The sequence below is a fragment of the Diceros bicornis genome, chromosome 34 (assembly GCF_020826845.1).
Source record: "Diceros bicornis minor isolate mBicDic1 chromosome 34, mDicBic1.mat.cur, whole genome shotgun sequence".
Taxonomy (NCBI): Eukaryota; Metazoa; Chordata; class Mammalia; order Perissodactyla; family Rhinocerotidae; genus Diceros; species Diceros bicornis.
In genome coordinates, this window is record NC_080773.1 from 13,354,772 (window position 1) to 13,367,822 (window position 13,051).

General features: G+C 56.2%; 2 protein-coding genes across 3 annotated transcripts in view; one reads left to right on the top strand and one right to left on the bottom strand.

The window, feature by feature from the left end:
• Positions 1-2,353: 2,353 nt before the first annotated feature.
• GMFG (glia maturation factor gamma) lies at positions 2,354-6,803 on the bottom strand. Its single transcript, XM_058529307.1, has 7 exons — positions 6,717-6,803; positions 6,209-6,305; positions 6,053-6,102; positions 5,188-5,237; positions 3,453-3,535; positions 2,868-2,941; positions 2,354-2,540 (listed from the first exon to the last, which is right to left on the bottom strand). The coding sequence occupies exons 1-7, from the start codon at positions 6,717-6,719 to the stop codon at positions 2,469-2,471; spliced, it is 429 nt and encodes a 142-aa protein (XP_058385290.1). The 5' UTR covers positions 6,720-6,803; the 3' UTR covers positions 2,354-2,468.
• Positions 6,804-11,271: 4,468 nt separating this feature from the next.
• SAMD4B (sterile alpha motif domain containing 4B) overlaps positions 11,272-13,051 on the top strand; it is a 37,328-nt gene continuing 35,548 nt past the window's right edge. The window contains exon 1 of one of the 2 annotated variants that reach the window (XM_058529303.1): positions 11,272-11,336. The gene's annotated coding sequence lies outside the window, so the exon portion shown is untranslated. The remainder of the gene's footprint in view (positions 11,337-13,051) is intronic. The other variant, XM_058529300.1, reaches the window with a different exon arrangement.

Genomic DNA, 13,051 nt, shown 5'->3' on the forward strand with positions numbered 1-13,051 from the left:
TAGGCCCCGCCCCCAAGCCTAGGCCCCACCCCTCTACCTTAGGACCGCCCCAAAGCACAGTATATAATAGACTTCTTCAGCCTAGGCCCCGCCCCCAAGTCTAAGCCCCACCCCTCAGCCCGAGTCCCACCTCTCCACCTTAGGCTCCACCTCAAAAGCGTCTAGCTTTCAGCCTAAGCGCTGGCCCCTCCTGCCGAGCCTTGGTCCTGCATTCTCAGCTCCGCCCTGAAGTCCATTTTCCGCCTCTCAATATAAATTCTGCTCGCATTCAAGGTTAGCAGGGAGAAGCGCCCCTGAGAAAAACCTAGGACCTGGATTCAAAGATTAGGGAACCTGGATCTGTGGGAGCCTAGAATTGAGGCTTGTGGAAAGAGAGGAGGTGGTCCCCAGTTTGTACCACCCCAAAAGAGTGACCTCGAACCTAAGGCCACACCCCCTCGTGCTGACTCTTCATTGGATAGTGTATTCTGTTCTGGCCTCTCTGATTGGTCCCTCCACAATCCCTCTAGCCAAACCTACTCTGCATTGGGCTGCCCCTCAGAGTGGCCCATCTGATTGGTCCCTGCTTTCCAAACTCCCTGCTCCTGACTGGGCAAGTCTTTGTACATGCCTTTTTCTGATTGGATTGTTTGCAATCATGAGCCTGGATGCAGACAGAAGTTCAACTATGGGGGAGGGGAGGAAGAGGGGTAAGGAGAAGGAGGGCGAAGGGGGAGGGCGGAGGGGGAGAAGGAGGAGGGATGGGGAGGAGGAGGATGAGTGGACTCCCTAAATCCCCTGCCTAAGAGAGGGAGTGGCCATTGACCACAGGATAGCCTTGGGTGTACAGGCCACTAGCTGTGTAGCTTTGGGCAAGTGTTTTTGGCTTCTGTGCCTCAGTTTCTCCATCTGTGAATTGGGGATAATAACGGTACCTTCTTCATGGGGTATTGTAAGGATTAAATGAGTTAATACCTGTGAAGTGCTTATAGAAGTACCTGGCACACAGGAAGCCCTCAATCAGGGTTAGCTACTATTCATTTGATCACGTAAGTGCATGACCTTGGGCAAGTCCTTTTGCTTCTCTGACCTCTGCAGTCCAGGAGTTGCTTGACCTCTTAAGTGAGTGACCTCTCTTATCCCCAGCCCTCCCCCTTTTCCATCTCTAGCCACCAGGGACTGAGGTGTGATCAGAGGGAGGGGTAGAGACGTGCCTGGCAGAGGGATGGGGGGGCAGGCACCAGGACAGGGGTCCAGAGAGAAGCTCAACCCCACTCCCCCCAGAAAAGAGGGCAGAGGGAATTTCTTTATGGCCCGGTGCAGAGTGATTCTATCCTGACTGAAGACAAGGGGGCAAGAGTTGGGGCAGAGTGGATTGGTGAGGGGGTGGTGTGCTCTGGCTGGGAGGGCTGGGGAAGGTTCCACAAGCCCACCTCCAACCCTTCCCCAGCCATGACAGGGCTGGGGGAGGGGCAGCCCTGGCCCAAGGTCACTGTGTCATTGTTACCATGGCAACGGCCACCTCTCTACAGGGAACCTGGAAAGGGGTGAGGGGAGGGAGCTCCCAGGTCCCTGAATCTGGGGGCAGAGAAAGGAACAATCAGAGACACGGAGGAGAAACAGAGAGAGAGACAGAAAGTGATTCATCTCTGTGAAGACCTGCCCATCTCAGAATCCTCAGACCCTGGTACACTGTCGGTGCTCAATAAATGCCTCTCAGACAGAGACGGAAAGCCTGAGTCAAATGCCCAGAGATGGCAGAAGAAAAAAGAATCTCCAGACAGGGGCTGGTAGGTGTCCCTTTCCTGCCTCGCCAACCTCATACCCCTCGGGGTTCCACTGAGAGTCCTGGATCCTCTTCGCCTTCCCCAGCCCTGGGCCCTCAGGCCAACCCAACCACACAAACTACCACCCCAGCCACTGCGGAGCCCCTGAAGCTATTCTGTTTGATTCTTCAACAACTTCCCTGCCTTTCAAACCTTCCCGCCTGGGGGCTCACAGAGAAAAGGAGCATTCAGTGCAAGCTAATGCCTGCCAGCTCCTAGAGCTAGGTGGGAAGGGGAGAGAGGGGAGACAGGCACGCCACCTCCTCTACTCTCAGGGACCCAGGTGGCCTTGTTCCCCTTGGAAGTGGCCCCTCTACAGATTCAGACAGTCCCCCAATTCCTCCAGGAGACCAGGCCTCCCCCATTTCCCTCTAGGAAACCCTACAGGCTCCTCCCTTTCTTTCCTAGAGACAGGTCCCCTCCTTTCCTCCCGGGACTCCGCGGGCATCCTCTTGGTCTGCCTGCCCTCTGCTGGCCTGAGCCTGGTACTGCAGGGACTGTCGGCTAGCGCCCACAAGGAGGAACAGAAACAGCCAGAACCCAGGGTCTTCGAGTTTCTGCATTTTAATTTCTTTACAGTCTCGGATGTTCAGGTCCTAGAGTTCCGAGTCCCCAGTTCCTCTGGGACTCAGACATCAGGAATTCAGGTCCCCAGCCCAGAGGTCAACGAAAGAAAGACAACTTCTCTCGGAGCCAGGCCTCGGTGAGGTCATCAGTGGTTCGGATTTCAAACACCTAGGCAGGGGGGTGCGCGGCGTTATGATCCACTCAGGAACTGAGACAGCGGGGACTCCAGCCCCCTCCTCCCTCAGACCCAGGAGTCCAGCCCCCCAGCCCCTCCTCCCTCAGACCCAAGAGTCCAGCCCCCCAGCCCCTCCTCCCTCAGACCCAGGAGTCCAGCCCCCCAGCCCCTCCTCCCTCAGACCCAGGAGTCCAGCCCCCCAGCCCCTCCTCCCTCAGACCAGGAGTCCAGCCCCCCAGCCCCTCCTCCCTCAGACCAAGAATCCAGCCCCCCAAACCCCTCCTCCCTAACACTTGGGAGCCCCGGCCACAGGCCCAGACCTTTGTGAGCTCTGCCGTCTGCACCAGCCTGTTTTTACTCCCCGCATACATCATCTGTTGTTCGGGCTTGCAGCCTGCACGGAAAAGAGAAGAAGGGAGCATAACTGGGGGACCCAGAGGTGTTCTCTAAGGCCCTAGTCATGTCCTGCAGGCCCTGGAGTTTTCCAAGGGCCTTAGGAGTTGTTCTAAGGAGGTCCCTAGAGGCTATACTCCGAGTCTCCAGGTTTCTTTGGGGGCTTGAAGTTCTAGGGTCCCTGGAGGTGGTTTAGGGGCCAGACAGGGAGTTCTAGGTAAAAGGAAGAGGTGAGTGTGCTTATGCGCCTGGGGACTGGGGAGGATGGGTGGGCTCTGCAGGAATCTGAGCCCCCACCTCCGCCCCACTGCCCTCCCAGCACTCACACACCACACACACCGCACGTGCCACACACTCACGTACTCACCAAGTCACACACGCCCTCACACTGGCACCTGCACTCGTTCACACACTCACCAGTCACACACACCTGCACTCACGTACACACTCTCACACACCCCACACAGCGAATCTAAGACCCTCTCCTGGGGACAGGCAGAAGTGCGTCTCACCAACGGGGCTGGAGAAGATGAAACACAAGGGGTAGGACACGCGGCCATCCTCGTGCACGTACTTGTAGCTGTACACCACGAACCTGCACCAGTGGAAGGGGACAGCTCAGGACTGCAGCCTGGAGCCCAGGCCCAGCGCCCAAAACCTGAGGCCACAGCCCCAGGGCTAACAACTGAGAGCCAGGATACTGGCCTCAAACACAATAAACGATCAAAAATAATAATTGGGGCCGGCCCGGTGGCGCAAGCGGTTAAGTGCGCGCGCGCTGGGCTGCGGCGGCCTGGGGTTCGTCGGTTGGGATCCCGGGCGTGCACCGATGCACCGCTTGTCAGGCCATGCTGTGGCGGCGTCCCATATAAAGTGGAGGAAGATGGGCACGGATGGTAGCCCAGGGCCAGTCTTCCTCAGCAAAAAGAGGAGGATTGGCAGATGTTAGCACAGGGCTGATCATTCTCACACACACACACACAAAATAATAATAATAATAATAATGATAGGAAGTGCTTACTTGACTCACAACCCCCCTCTGACGTAGGTGCTATATTATCCTCATACTACAGATGGCAAAACTGAGGCCCAGAGAGGTGAAGGCACTTGCCCAAGGCTCTATGGATACAGGAAAGATTTGAACAGAGGAAATTCAGTGCTAGAGGCTATGTCCTCAAGCACCATGCAATACTGTCCAGGCTCTAGGTCTCTGGGCGGAGACCAGGGCCAGCTACATAATTTGCCATGCCCACTGCAAACTGAAAACATGGGGCTTGTTCCAAAGGCAGGAGAAAAGTTTTTCCTTTCTTCTGCAGTGTCTCTCCAGACTGATCACGGTCTTTTTAAAGTTGCTATTTAAAGTCACGCTGTCTTGGGCACGGGGACACTTGAAGGGGGAGGGCAGATGTGCATAGGCCCACCCGGGAACTTGTCATGCAGGGGGCGTGTGCTGACATTGACCCTGACCCTGACCCTGCCTGGGGCAGAGGGCAGCAGCCATCACTGGGCGGTGCAGGCAGTGGGTCCTGGACCACGGGGGAGGGAGGCTCCAAGCCCCCAACGCTTGCGCCATTGTCCCACCTCTTCACACAAAACGCAAATTCGAAGATAAAACTATAAAGAATTTTAAGACATCAGGCAGTCACAGAGCATTAACCCCAATGTTGAAGGCTCCCTCCTGGGTGTGGGACCCCATGTGACCACACTTGTCAGACGCCTGGGAAGCTGGTCCTGGCTGAGATGGAGAGCCTGGGATGACTGAGGCTCAGAATCCTAGGGCACCCCAAATTCACCCCAGTCGAGATGAAAAATCTAAACAGACCGGTTTTCATACAAGGGTCAAAGAGCTCCTTCATACACACACAAAAAAGGCTCACGTGACTTCACGCGGGATTCTCCCCAATAAAGATCAAATAATTCCTTTACTACCCGAAGCGTTCTCGAGCATTGAAAAAGAAGGAAAATTTCATTTTTTTATAAATGAAGCAAGTACAATGCTGAGACCCAAACCTGACAAAGTTTGTACAAAAAAAGCAAACTCTAATATCACATATGACTATGAGGGTAAAATTCTGCAATAAAATATTAGTCTATAAACAAAAAGTCCTAGGGTATGAGCTCTTGGCCTCACACACAGAGATTCCACGCCTGTGAATAGGAGTGGAACCCAGGCAATCTCTCAGTCTGTACCTCCATTATCACCCGTGTCCCCATGGCGCAACCCTCCTCTTCCTTCCCCCCGGATACCTGGGCTGTCTTTCCGGTAACTCCATTTTTAGTTCCTCTGGAGAGATGTTCTGGGGAAAAAAAAAAAAGAGAAGAAAAGACTGCCATTGAGCAAGCCATTACTGCGTGCTAAGGCACTGGTCTAAGAAACACACATGGATTAACTCATTGACTTCTCCCATAACCCTATGGGGTAGGTCCTATTATTATCCCCACTTTACAGGTGAGCAAACTGAGGCCCAGAGGTGTTAAGAAATTTGCCCAAGGTTGCACAGACAGTGAGCAGCAGAGTTCAGAGTCGAATCCGGGTTCAAATCATAGCCACTTCTCGACGCTTCCTTACAGAGGACCTGAGGGGGCCCAGCTCCCGGCTGATCCCCCTCCCCAGTCAAACAGCCCTAGCCTCAGTCTCCATGGACTCCCTCTAAATCCTTACCACAACACTATGAAGTAAACCTTATTATCATCCCCATGTTACTGATAAAGGCTGAGGCCAAGGGAGGGCGAGTTCTACCCTTTTATAAAAGATTTCCGCTAGCTCTTTGTTAATTCATCTGGAAACTCCTCATTTAAGTGCCAATAAAATATCATCATCATTAGCATCATCATGATTTTATTGAGCATATACTGTGTGCCGGGCCTTCTACTGAACCCACTGCAAGGACTAAATAGTGGAATCCACAGATAACCCTAAGAGGTCGGTGCTGTTATTCACACTTCACAGAGGAAGAAACAGAGGCCCAGACAGGCCAGTCCCTTGCCCAGGGCCATAGCTGAACTGACTTGACTTCCAGGTCTTTCTGGCCTCCAATGCCAGGCTCTTAGTCCTGGGGTCTCCCAGTCCCACCCTCCCCTCTTGAGAGTCCCATCCCCCGCAGCCCCTCACCTGAAATTCCTCCTCCAGCACCACCATCTGCCGGTCCTTGTCCACCTTCACTGGGGAGGGATGGCACACAGGGGTTAGGCGCCCCCCTTCACCCGTGACACCAGCCCGGCCCTGCCCTCCTGTCCCCACCCCTCCACAGGGGAAGAGGACACTCACTTATTATGGCCGCATTGTCCGTCTCTTTTCGGAAGCGGAATTTCCTCAGCTTTTCCTTCAGCTCTGGGTCCACCTCGCACACCACCAGGGAGTCGGACTGCCAGAGGAGGCCAGGAAGAGCTGAGCTGGCTCGGCCTCGGCCCCTGCCCCCTTTCCCAGCCTCAGTTTCCCCGTGGCCTAGTGAAGATGAGGGCCCCAAGAGCCCCTATGAAGCCTTCGTACACACGAGGAAAAGGCCCCCCTTCCTCAGGGCAGCAGCTGCCCCTTGCAGAGCAGAGGCTGGACCCCAGCCCTCTCGCCAGGTGCCCTTGGGTGACACTCAAGGAGACGCAGGGATCTGCCCGCCTGGGGGAAACCCGGAACCACCATCTCTCTTCCCCCAGCCAGGCCCCTTGCCGCAGTGGGGTCCCCTTCCCAGCCCCTGAGCCTGACCTTCACCCAGGCACCCGCCCAGCCCAGCCCAACCCCAGCCCTTGGCCCTTCCCACCATGCCCCCTGGCCCCCTGACCATGACTTTTCTGTCCACAGGCCTCTTCTCTTCCCAGTTCCGCTGTCTTCTAGGGGTGGGGACCAGGGCTGTGGGGGGCGGAGTGTGGGGTAGGGGAAAGGTTTCATCCAACACCACATCCTGTTTATGCCCATTCTGAGACAACTGTCATAGAAGGCTCCTCCCCCTCCTTCCTTCCCCTCATCTGCCAGGACCTCCCAGCTTTGCAAATGCTGGGGTTCAAATGCTACCTTGCTGTGTGACCCTAGCAAAGCAACTTTACCCCTCTGATTCAGGATTATTGTGAGGAGAAAATAGCTTCACATGTCTCCCAGCATGGTGGATATGCTCAATACACACTAGATGATAATGAGTTCTTTAGCTCCTCCCCTCCTCCAGGAAGCCTTCCTGGATTTCCCCTGATCTGGACTATTTTAATTCCAGAGCTGAAAAGGGGATCTTAGAGACGTTTGCTAGTCCAACTGCCACCTATTAGGTTGATGGGGAAATGGAGACAAGAGAGGAGCCTCCACAGCACCCAGGTAACGGCAAATTTTTCCCTGCTGTTATTCAATCCCATGGGCCTTAGAATGGGCCCTACAACAGTGGTGTTCAAGCCTGTCGGACCAGTACCCCCTTTTTTATTAAGAGCCTTTTGCATTGCCCTTTTTCTCATTCTGAAATGAAATTCCTAGATAATGTAACCCACTTGTACACATAAATTCCAAAAAAAATCAATATAATGTCCTAACTGTCATATAAAAGAGAAATAAAATGGAAGTAATTTATGGGAAAACACGGTACATTTCGGTAAGAAAATGTAACCAAACAAAAGAGAATTTTCACAGGTCCCAGCCCCACAATGACTGGCCTGCTGTGCCGGATTCTCGGCTTCTCTCCATAGTCTTTCCTGTCCCCCCTCTACTCGGGCACTCTCCCCCTCTGCTCCCCCCCATCACCTACTCAACCACATTGCTGCAGCTGCGCCCCCTTTCCCTGCATCATCGATGTTCCCGTCTCTACTAGATCTTTCCCCTCAGGCTACGTGTGGTGTTTTTTCTTCCATCTTAAAAACTAAAAACTCTTATCTCCCGTCCAGCCGCTGTCCATTCATTCCTTTCCCTTTCCAGCAAAACTTCTTGAAAGAATCATCTACACTCACTGCCTTCTATTTCTCCTCCCCATGTTCTCTTTTTTATTTTTTTTAATTTTTATTGATTTATTTTTCCCCCCAAAGCCCCAGTAGATAGTTGTATGTCATTGTTGCACATCCTTCTAGTTGCTGCATGTGGGACACGGCCTCAGCATGGCCGGAGAAGCGGTGCGTCGGTGCGCGCCCGGGATCCGAACCCGGGCCGCCAGCAGCGGAGCGCGCGCACTCAACCGCTAAGCCACGGGGCCGGCCCACCCCCATTTTCTCCTCAACTTTCTCACAGCAGACTGTCACCCCTGTCCCTCTTCACTAACACACCCTCAGCGGGGCCACTAACGACCTCGAGGGTGCTGGACCTAATGGTCAATTCTGAGTCTTCATCTGACCTGCCTGCCAGCCGCGTCTGACACCGTCTGTCACTTCCTGTGCCCTGAAACCCTTTCTTCACCTGGCTCTTAGGACAGCACCCCGGCCTGGTTTTCCTCCGACTCCTCTGGCTGCTCCTTCTCAGCCTCTCTTGCTGATTCTTCCTTTTAACAGTGGGGTGTCCCAGGGCTCAGTCCTTGGCCGCTTCTCTTTTCCATCAACCTTCCTCTCCTCCTGACCCCATCAGTCTTTCAAAGGGGACACCCTAATTATTTCTCCAGCTTGGGCCTCTCCGTGAACTCTAGACTCTTATATCCAATAACCAACGTGACATCGCCACCTGGGGGTGTCTTAGAGTTGTCCTCCACCCTTCTCTCTCCTGTCACAATGTACATCAGGACATGTCCTCTCTGAACCTCAAAATATAACCAGAACTTGCCCACCTCTCACCCTCCACAGCCCACACCCTGGTCCTGCCACCTCCGTCTCCCACCTGAACTCTCGCAGCAGCCTCCTCACTGTCCCCCTGCTCCTGCCGCCCGCCACGCGCACACACACACGCACACACACACACACGCACACACACACACACACGCACACACACACACGCACACACACACACGCACACACACACACACACGCACACACACACACGCACACACACACACGCACACACACACACACACACACACGCACACACACACACGCACACACACACACACACACACACACAGTCTGTTCTTCATAGGACTGCCAGAGGGATCCTAAGAAAACTCAAGTCAGATGACATACCTCCTGTCTCAAAACCCTCCCATGGCTCCGGCATTATTTGGGTAAAAGCAAAAGTCCTTACAGTGGCCTTTACAACTCTCAATTATCTGCCACCGCCCCTCCTCCATCACCTCTTGGACCTTGTCTTCCACTACCATCCTCTTTGCTTACTCCACTCCAGCCATGCTAGCCTCTTTGTGGTTCTGTGAATGATCCTGCCACTGGACCTTTGCACTTGCTGTTCCCTCTTTCTAGAACCTTCTTTCCCTCATGGTTCACCCCTTCATTTCTTCCAGTTTTTGTTCAACTCTCCCCTGATCAAAGAGGCCTTCCCCCATCTGAAATAGTGCTGACCCATCTCTCCATCCCCTTAGCTTGCTTCATTTTTCTCCATAGCACTTATGACCAAGTTACATTGTAAGTATTTATTGTTTGTTTGTTTGTGCCCCTCCAACTAGAATGTAAGCTTCATGGAGGCAGGGATTTTTGTCGGCCTTGTTCCTTGTTGAGTTTCTAGTACTTTGAGCAGTGCCTGCCACATATTAGGTACTCAAGAAATATTACTGAATGAATAAATGAGCCAGCATCTATGGAGCACAACCATTCTCTGTAGTGTGAAAGTTGTTGCTTAAATGTAGGGCGTAGTGGGTGGATTTGTGATATCCCCTCACCTTGGCTTAAAATGGCCTTTCCTCACAGCATCTGTGATGCCATGTTTTCCTGGCTTTCCTCCTCTCTCTCTGGCTGCTGCTTCTCAATCTTTGTTGAGAGTGTCGATTCCTTTGCTGAAAGCTTACGTGTTGCCTTTTCTTGGGGTTCTGGAGGATCCTTGTCTCCATTCATCCTACATTATCTCCCCAGGCTAGGTTACTCACTCCCATAGCTTCAATTACCATCTTTGATAATCCTCAAATCTTGGTCTCCAGCCCCAATTTCTCGTAAGCTCCAGACTCAGGGGATGTGCAGCCTCCTGTGCCCCGTGGCTAGGTGGCCCAGGCTTCTGAACCAGCTTTTCCTCTGGGTCTCCTTCTCAGGGATGCCCACCAACCCCCAATCTCCCAGCCAGAGGGCCTCCTTTTGGATTTCTCCTTCTCTCCCCCTCTGCGGCCAGCTAGTCCCTGGGCCACTTCACTCGACCTCCTGCGCATCTCTCCCACCTGCACCTCCTGCCCTTCCTACAGTCCCGTCCTGGTGCAGACGCCCCTCTCCCATCCCAGCTGCCTCCCTGGACTCCTCACCACCAATTCTAATCCCTCCAATCTATCCTCCATATGGAAGCCAGAGACATCTTTCCAAACCCCCAACTCACGGAGACTCCCCTGCTTGAAGCCCTTCCATGGTGCCCCAGTGCCCAAGAGACAACTTCAAACTCCCTCAAGCAGCCAGACAGCCGTCTGCAGCTCACTTCTCACCCCTCCCTGCCTTGAATTCTACACTCCACTCGACTGCAATTCCTTGAGTTCCTCTAACAAGCCACGTCGCTGCCCCGCTAGAGCCTTCTAAGTGGGGGCCCCTTATCTGCTTAGTTCCCCCGGATTCAGGAAAGTTTGTGGAATGAACAGATGACAACAACAGTGATAGCCACAACTCCCATTGATTGACGGCTTCCTTTGTGCCCAGCGCTTTACAGGCGTCGTCTCTTCTGATCCTATTCCCATTGCAGAGACGAAGCCACAGGGTCAGAGAGGGATGCGCGGAGAAAGCGACTCCAGACCCGCGACGCCACTCAGGACCTGGACGGTCGGCAGCACCGGGGGGCCCACGCTTTAGGCGGGGCGGGCAGGGAGACCTTGACCGCCAGAATCCGGAATTGTGACTGCGCCGCTGAGGTAGACGGCGCGAGACTGCCCCCTGCGGGCCCGGAGGCCCAATCGCGGGCTGCGCCGGGCCCGTCGCCCGTGGCAACGCCGCGCGCGCCCCGCCCCTCCCCCGCCCGGCGGCCCGCGAGCCCCGGCCGCGCCGACTGTCCGTCAGCCCAGGGCCGACCAATCCCACCGAGCAGGGGGCGGGGCTCCCGGGCCTCGCTCGACCCCCGCCGCTGCCCTGGCCGCCGGGACCCCGCCTGGCTCCGCGCGCCCCTCCCGCCCTTCGCGCTGCCCTCGCCGCCCGTTGGCGGGCGCGCCGCTCGTCACCGCGCCCTGAGCTAATGCCGGCGCGCGGCGGCCCCGCCGGGGCGGGGCCAGGGGCGGTGACGCACGGCGCGGTGACGCAGCGCGACGGCGGCGGTGGCGGCGGCGGCGGTGGTCGGTGCGGGAGGAGGGAGGGGAGCTCGCGGGCCGGAGAGGGGGCGACGGCGGCGGCGGGGGCCCGCGGAGGCCCGGGCGGCGGCGGCGGCGGCGGCGGCCGAGGCGGTGAGTGGCGGGCAGGGCCGGGCGGCCGCGGGGCGGCGGCGGGTCGGGGCGCGCGGGGCTCACCTCGGGGCGCCCCAGGCCGCGCGGGCGGCCCCGCCCCCTCAGGGACCCCGAGCCGCGGGGCGCCCGGCCATCGCGAGGCTCCCCAGCCCCGTGCCCCGGGTCGCCCTCGCAGGCCGCCTCGGAGGCTGCCCTCCGAGGGCCTCCTCGCGCCTGGGGGTCGCGCGGGGCCCGCTCGTGACCCCCTCAGCCTACCTCAGACACCTCCCCGGGGGGCACCCCCACCGCCCCCCAGAATTACCGCAGAGACCCGCTGACACCCCGTCCCCCTCCCGCCGCCCGAGAGCCCCCCCCTCCCGCTTCCCCAGACCCCGTCATGTCTCGGAGAGCCTCCTCAGAGAAGCCCTCTGGCCCAAACCCCCGTCCTCCTCCTCCGTCCAAAAATATTTCCCGGAGGCCGCTCCTCTCCTCCAGCGGCTGTGTCACATCGCCTCTCGGGGAGCCTCCCTGCTAAGCCTCACAAGTCGGCGGCGTCTCCCTGAAATCCCCTCAGTCTCTGCATTCCGGAATTCTCCCCCGGAGACCCGCTCCGCGCATCCCGACCGTCCCCCCCCCACAGACTCCCCTCCCACCTCCCCCCACGCCAGAAATCGCCTTGGAGATTTTGCCCTCGAGCCCCCAGGTCTCAGAGCCCCTTCCCCTCCGCCTTCAGAATGCCCCGATGTGCCCCGAAGATCCTCCCAGAGGTCCTCTGGAGTGGCCCCAGATCCCAGAAACTCACCTGGCGGTCCCCCCGGCCGTCTCTCACGCCCTCCCCCTTCACACGTCCCGGAGGGCGTCCCTTTGGACCCTGCCACGGATCTCAGATCTCTCCCACAGACGTCCTCGAGGCCCCTGAATCTCGCCACCCTGAAATGCCCTAGAGATCACTCTCACATGCCCCAGAATCTTCCCCCAAGACCTCCCCCACTCATCCCAAAAATCTCCTCCAGAGATTCCCTGAACTCTGTGGAGAACTCTCCCACTTCCCAAAAGCCTCTTCCGAAATCGCTTTTATATATCCCAAATCTTTCCCGATAACCCACACATGTTCCAAAAATTTCTTTAGAATTCCAAAGAGTTCCCTCATGGTTTCTCTCTGGTATTTTCTAGAACTGCCCTTAGATAACCCTCCAAAATACCCCCTTCTGGATCTACCTGGAGATGTTTGCTAAAGCTCTTCCCCACAACCCCTGTAAACCCTAAGACCGTTTCTATGCTCCCTCTGAGAGGGGTCTTTCAAGACCTCCGCATGTCTTCTCAGAGACCTCGGCAGTCCCTTCAAGGCCTCCTGAGATGTGCCCTTAAAATCCCTCCCCGAGACCCGTCCAGCACCCCCCAGAGCCCCTTGAATCGCCCCTCAGAGGTCTCCTGCCTTACTAAGACTTTTCCCCGAGATCCCCCACCCTGAAGTCTCCCTCACAGGTTCCCTCAGATCCTCCAGAACCCTCTGTAAAAGACATCCCCCCACCCCGTCTTCCCTCAAAATAACTCTCTGGGCTCCTGCTCTTAGAAAGGCCCAGAATTCTTTCTGAAAAACCATCTGCTCTGGCATCCCACTTTCCCCTCGGAAGACCCACCTTCCCCTATACCCTTTTGAAGACTTTGCTCGGAGGATTCTCCTCATCTGAGCTCTCTGGGGAGTTGTTCCTAAAGAGACCTCTATCATCCTGCTG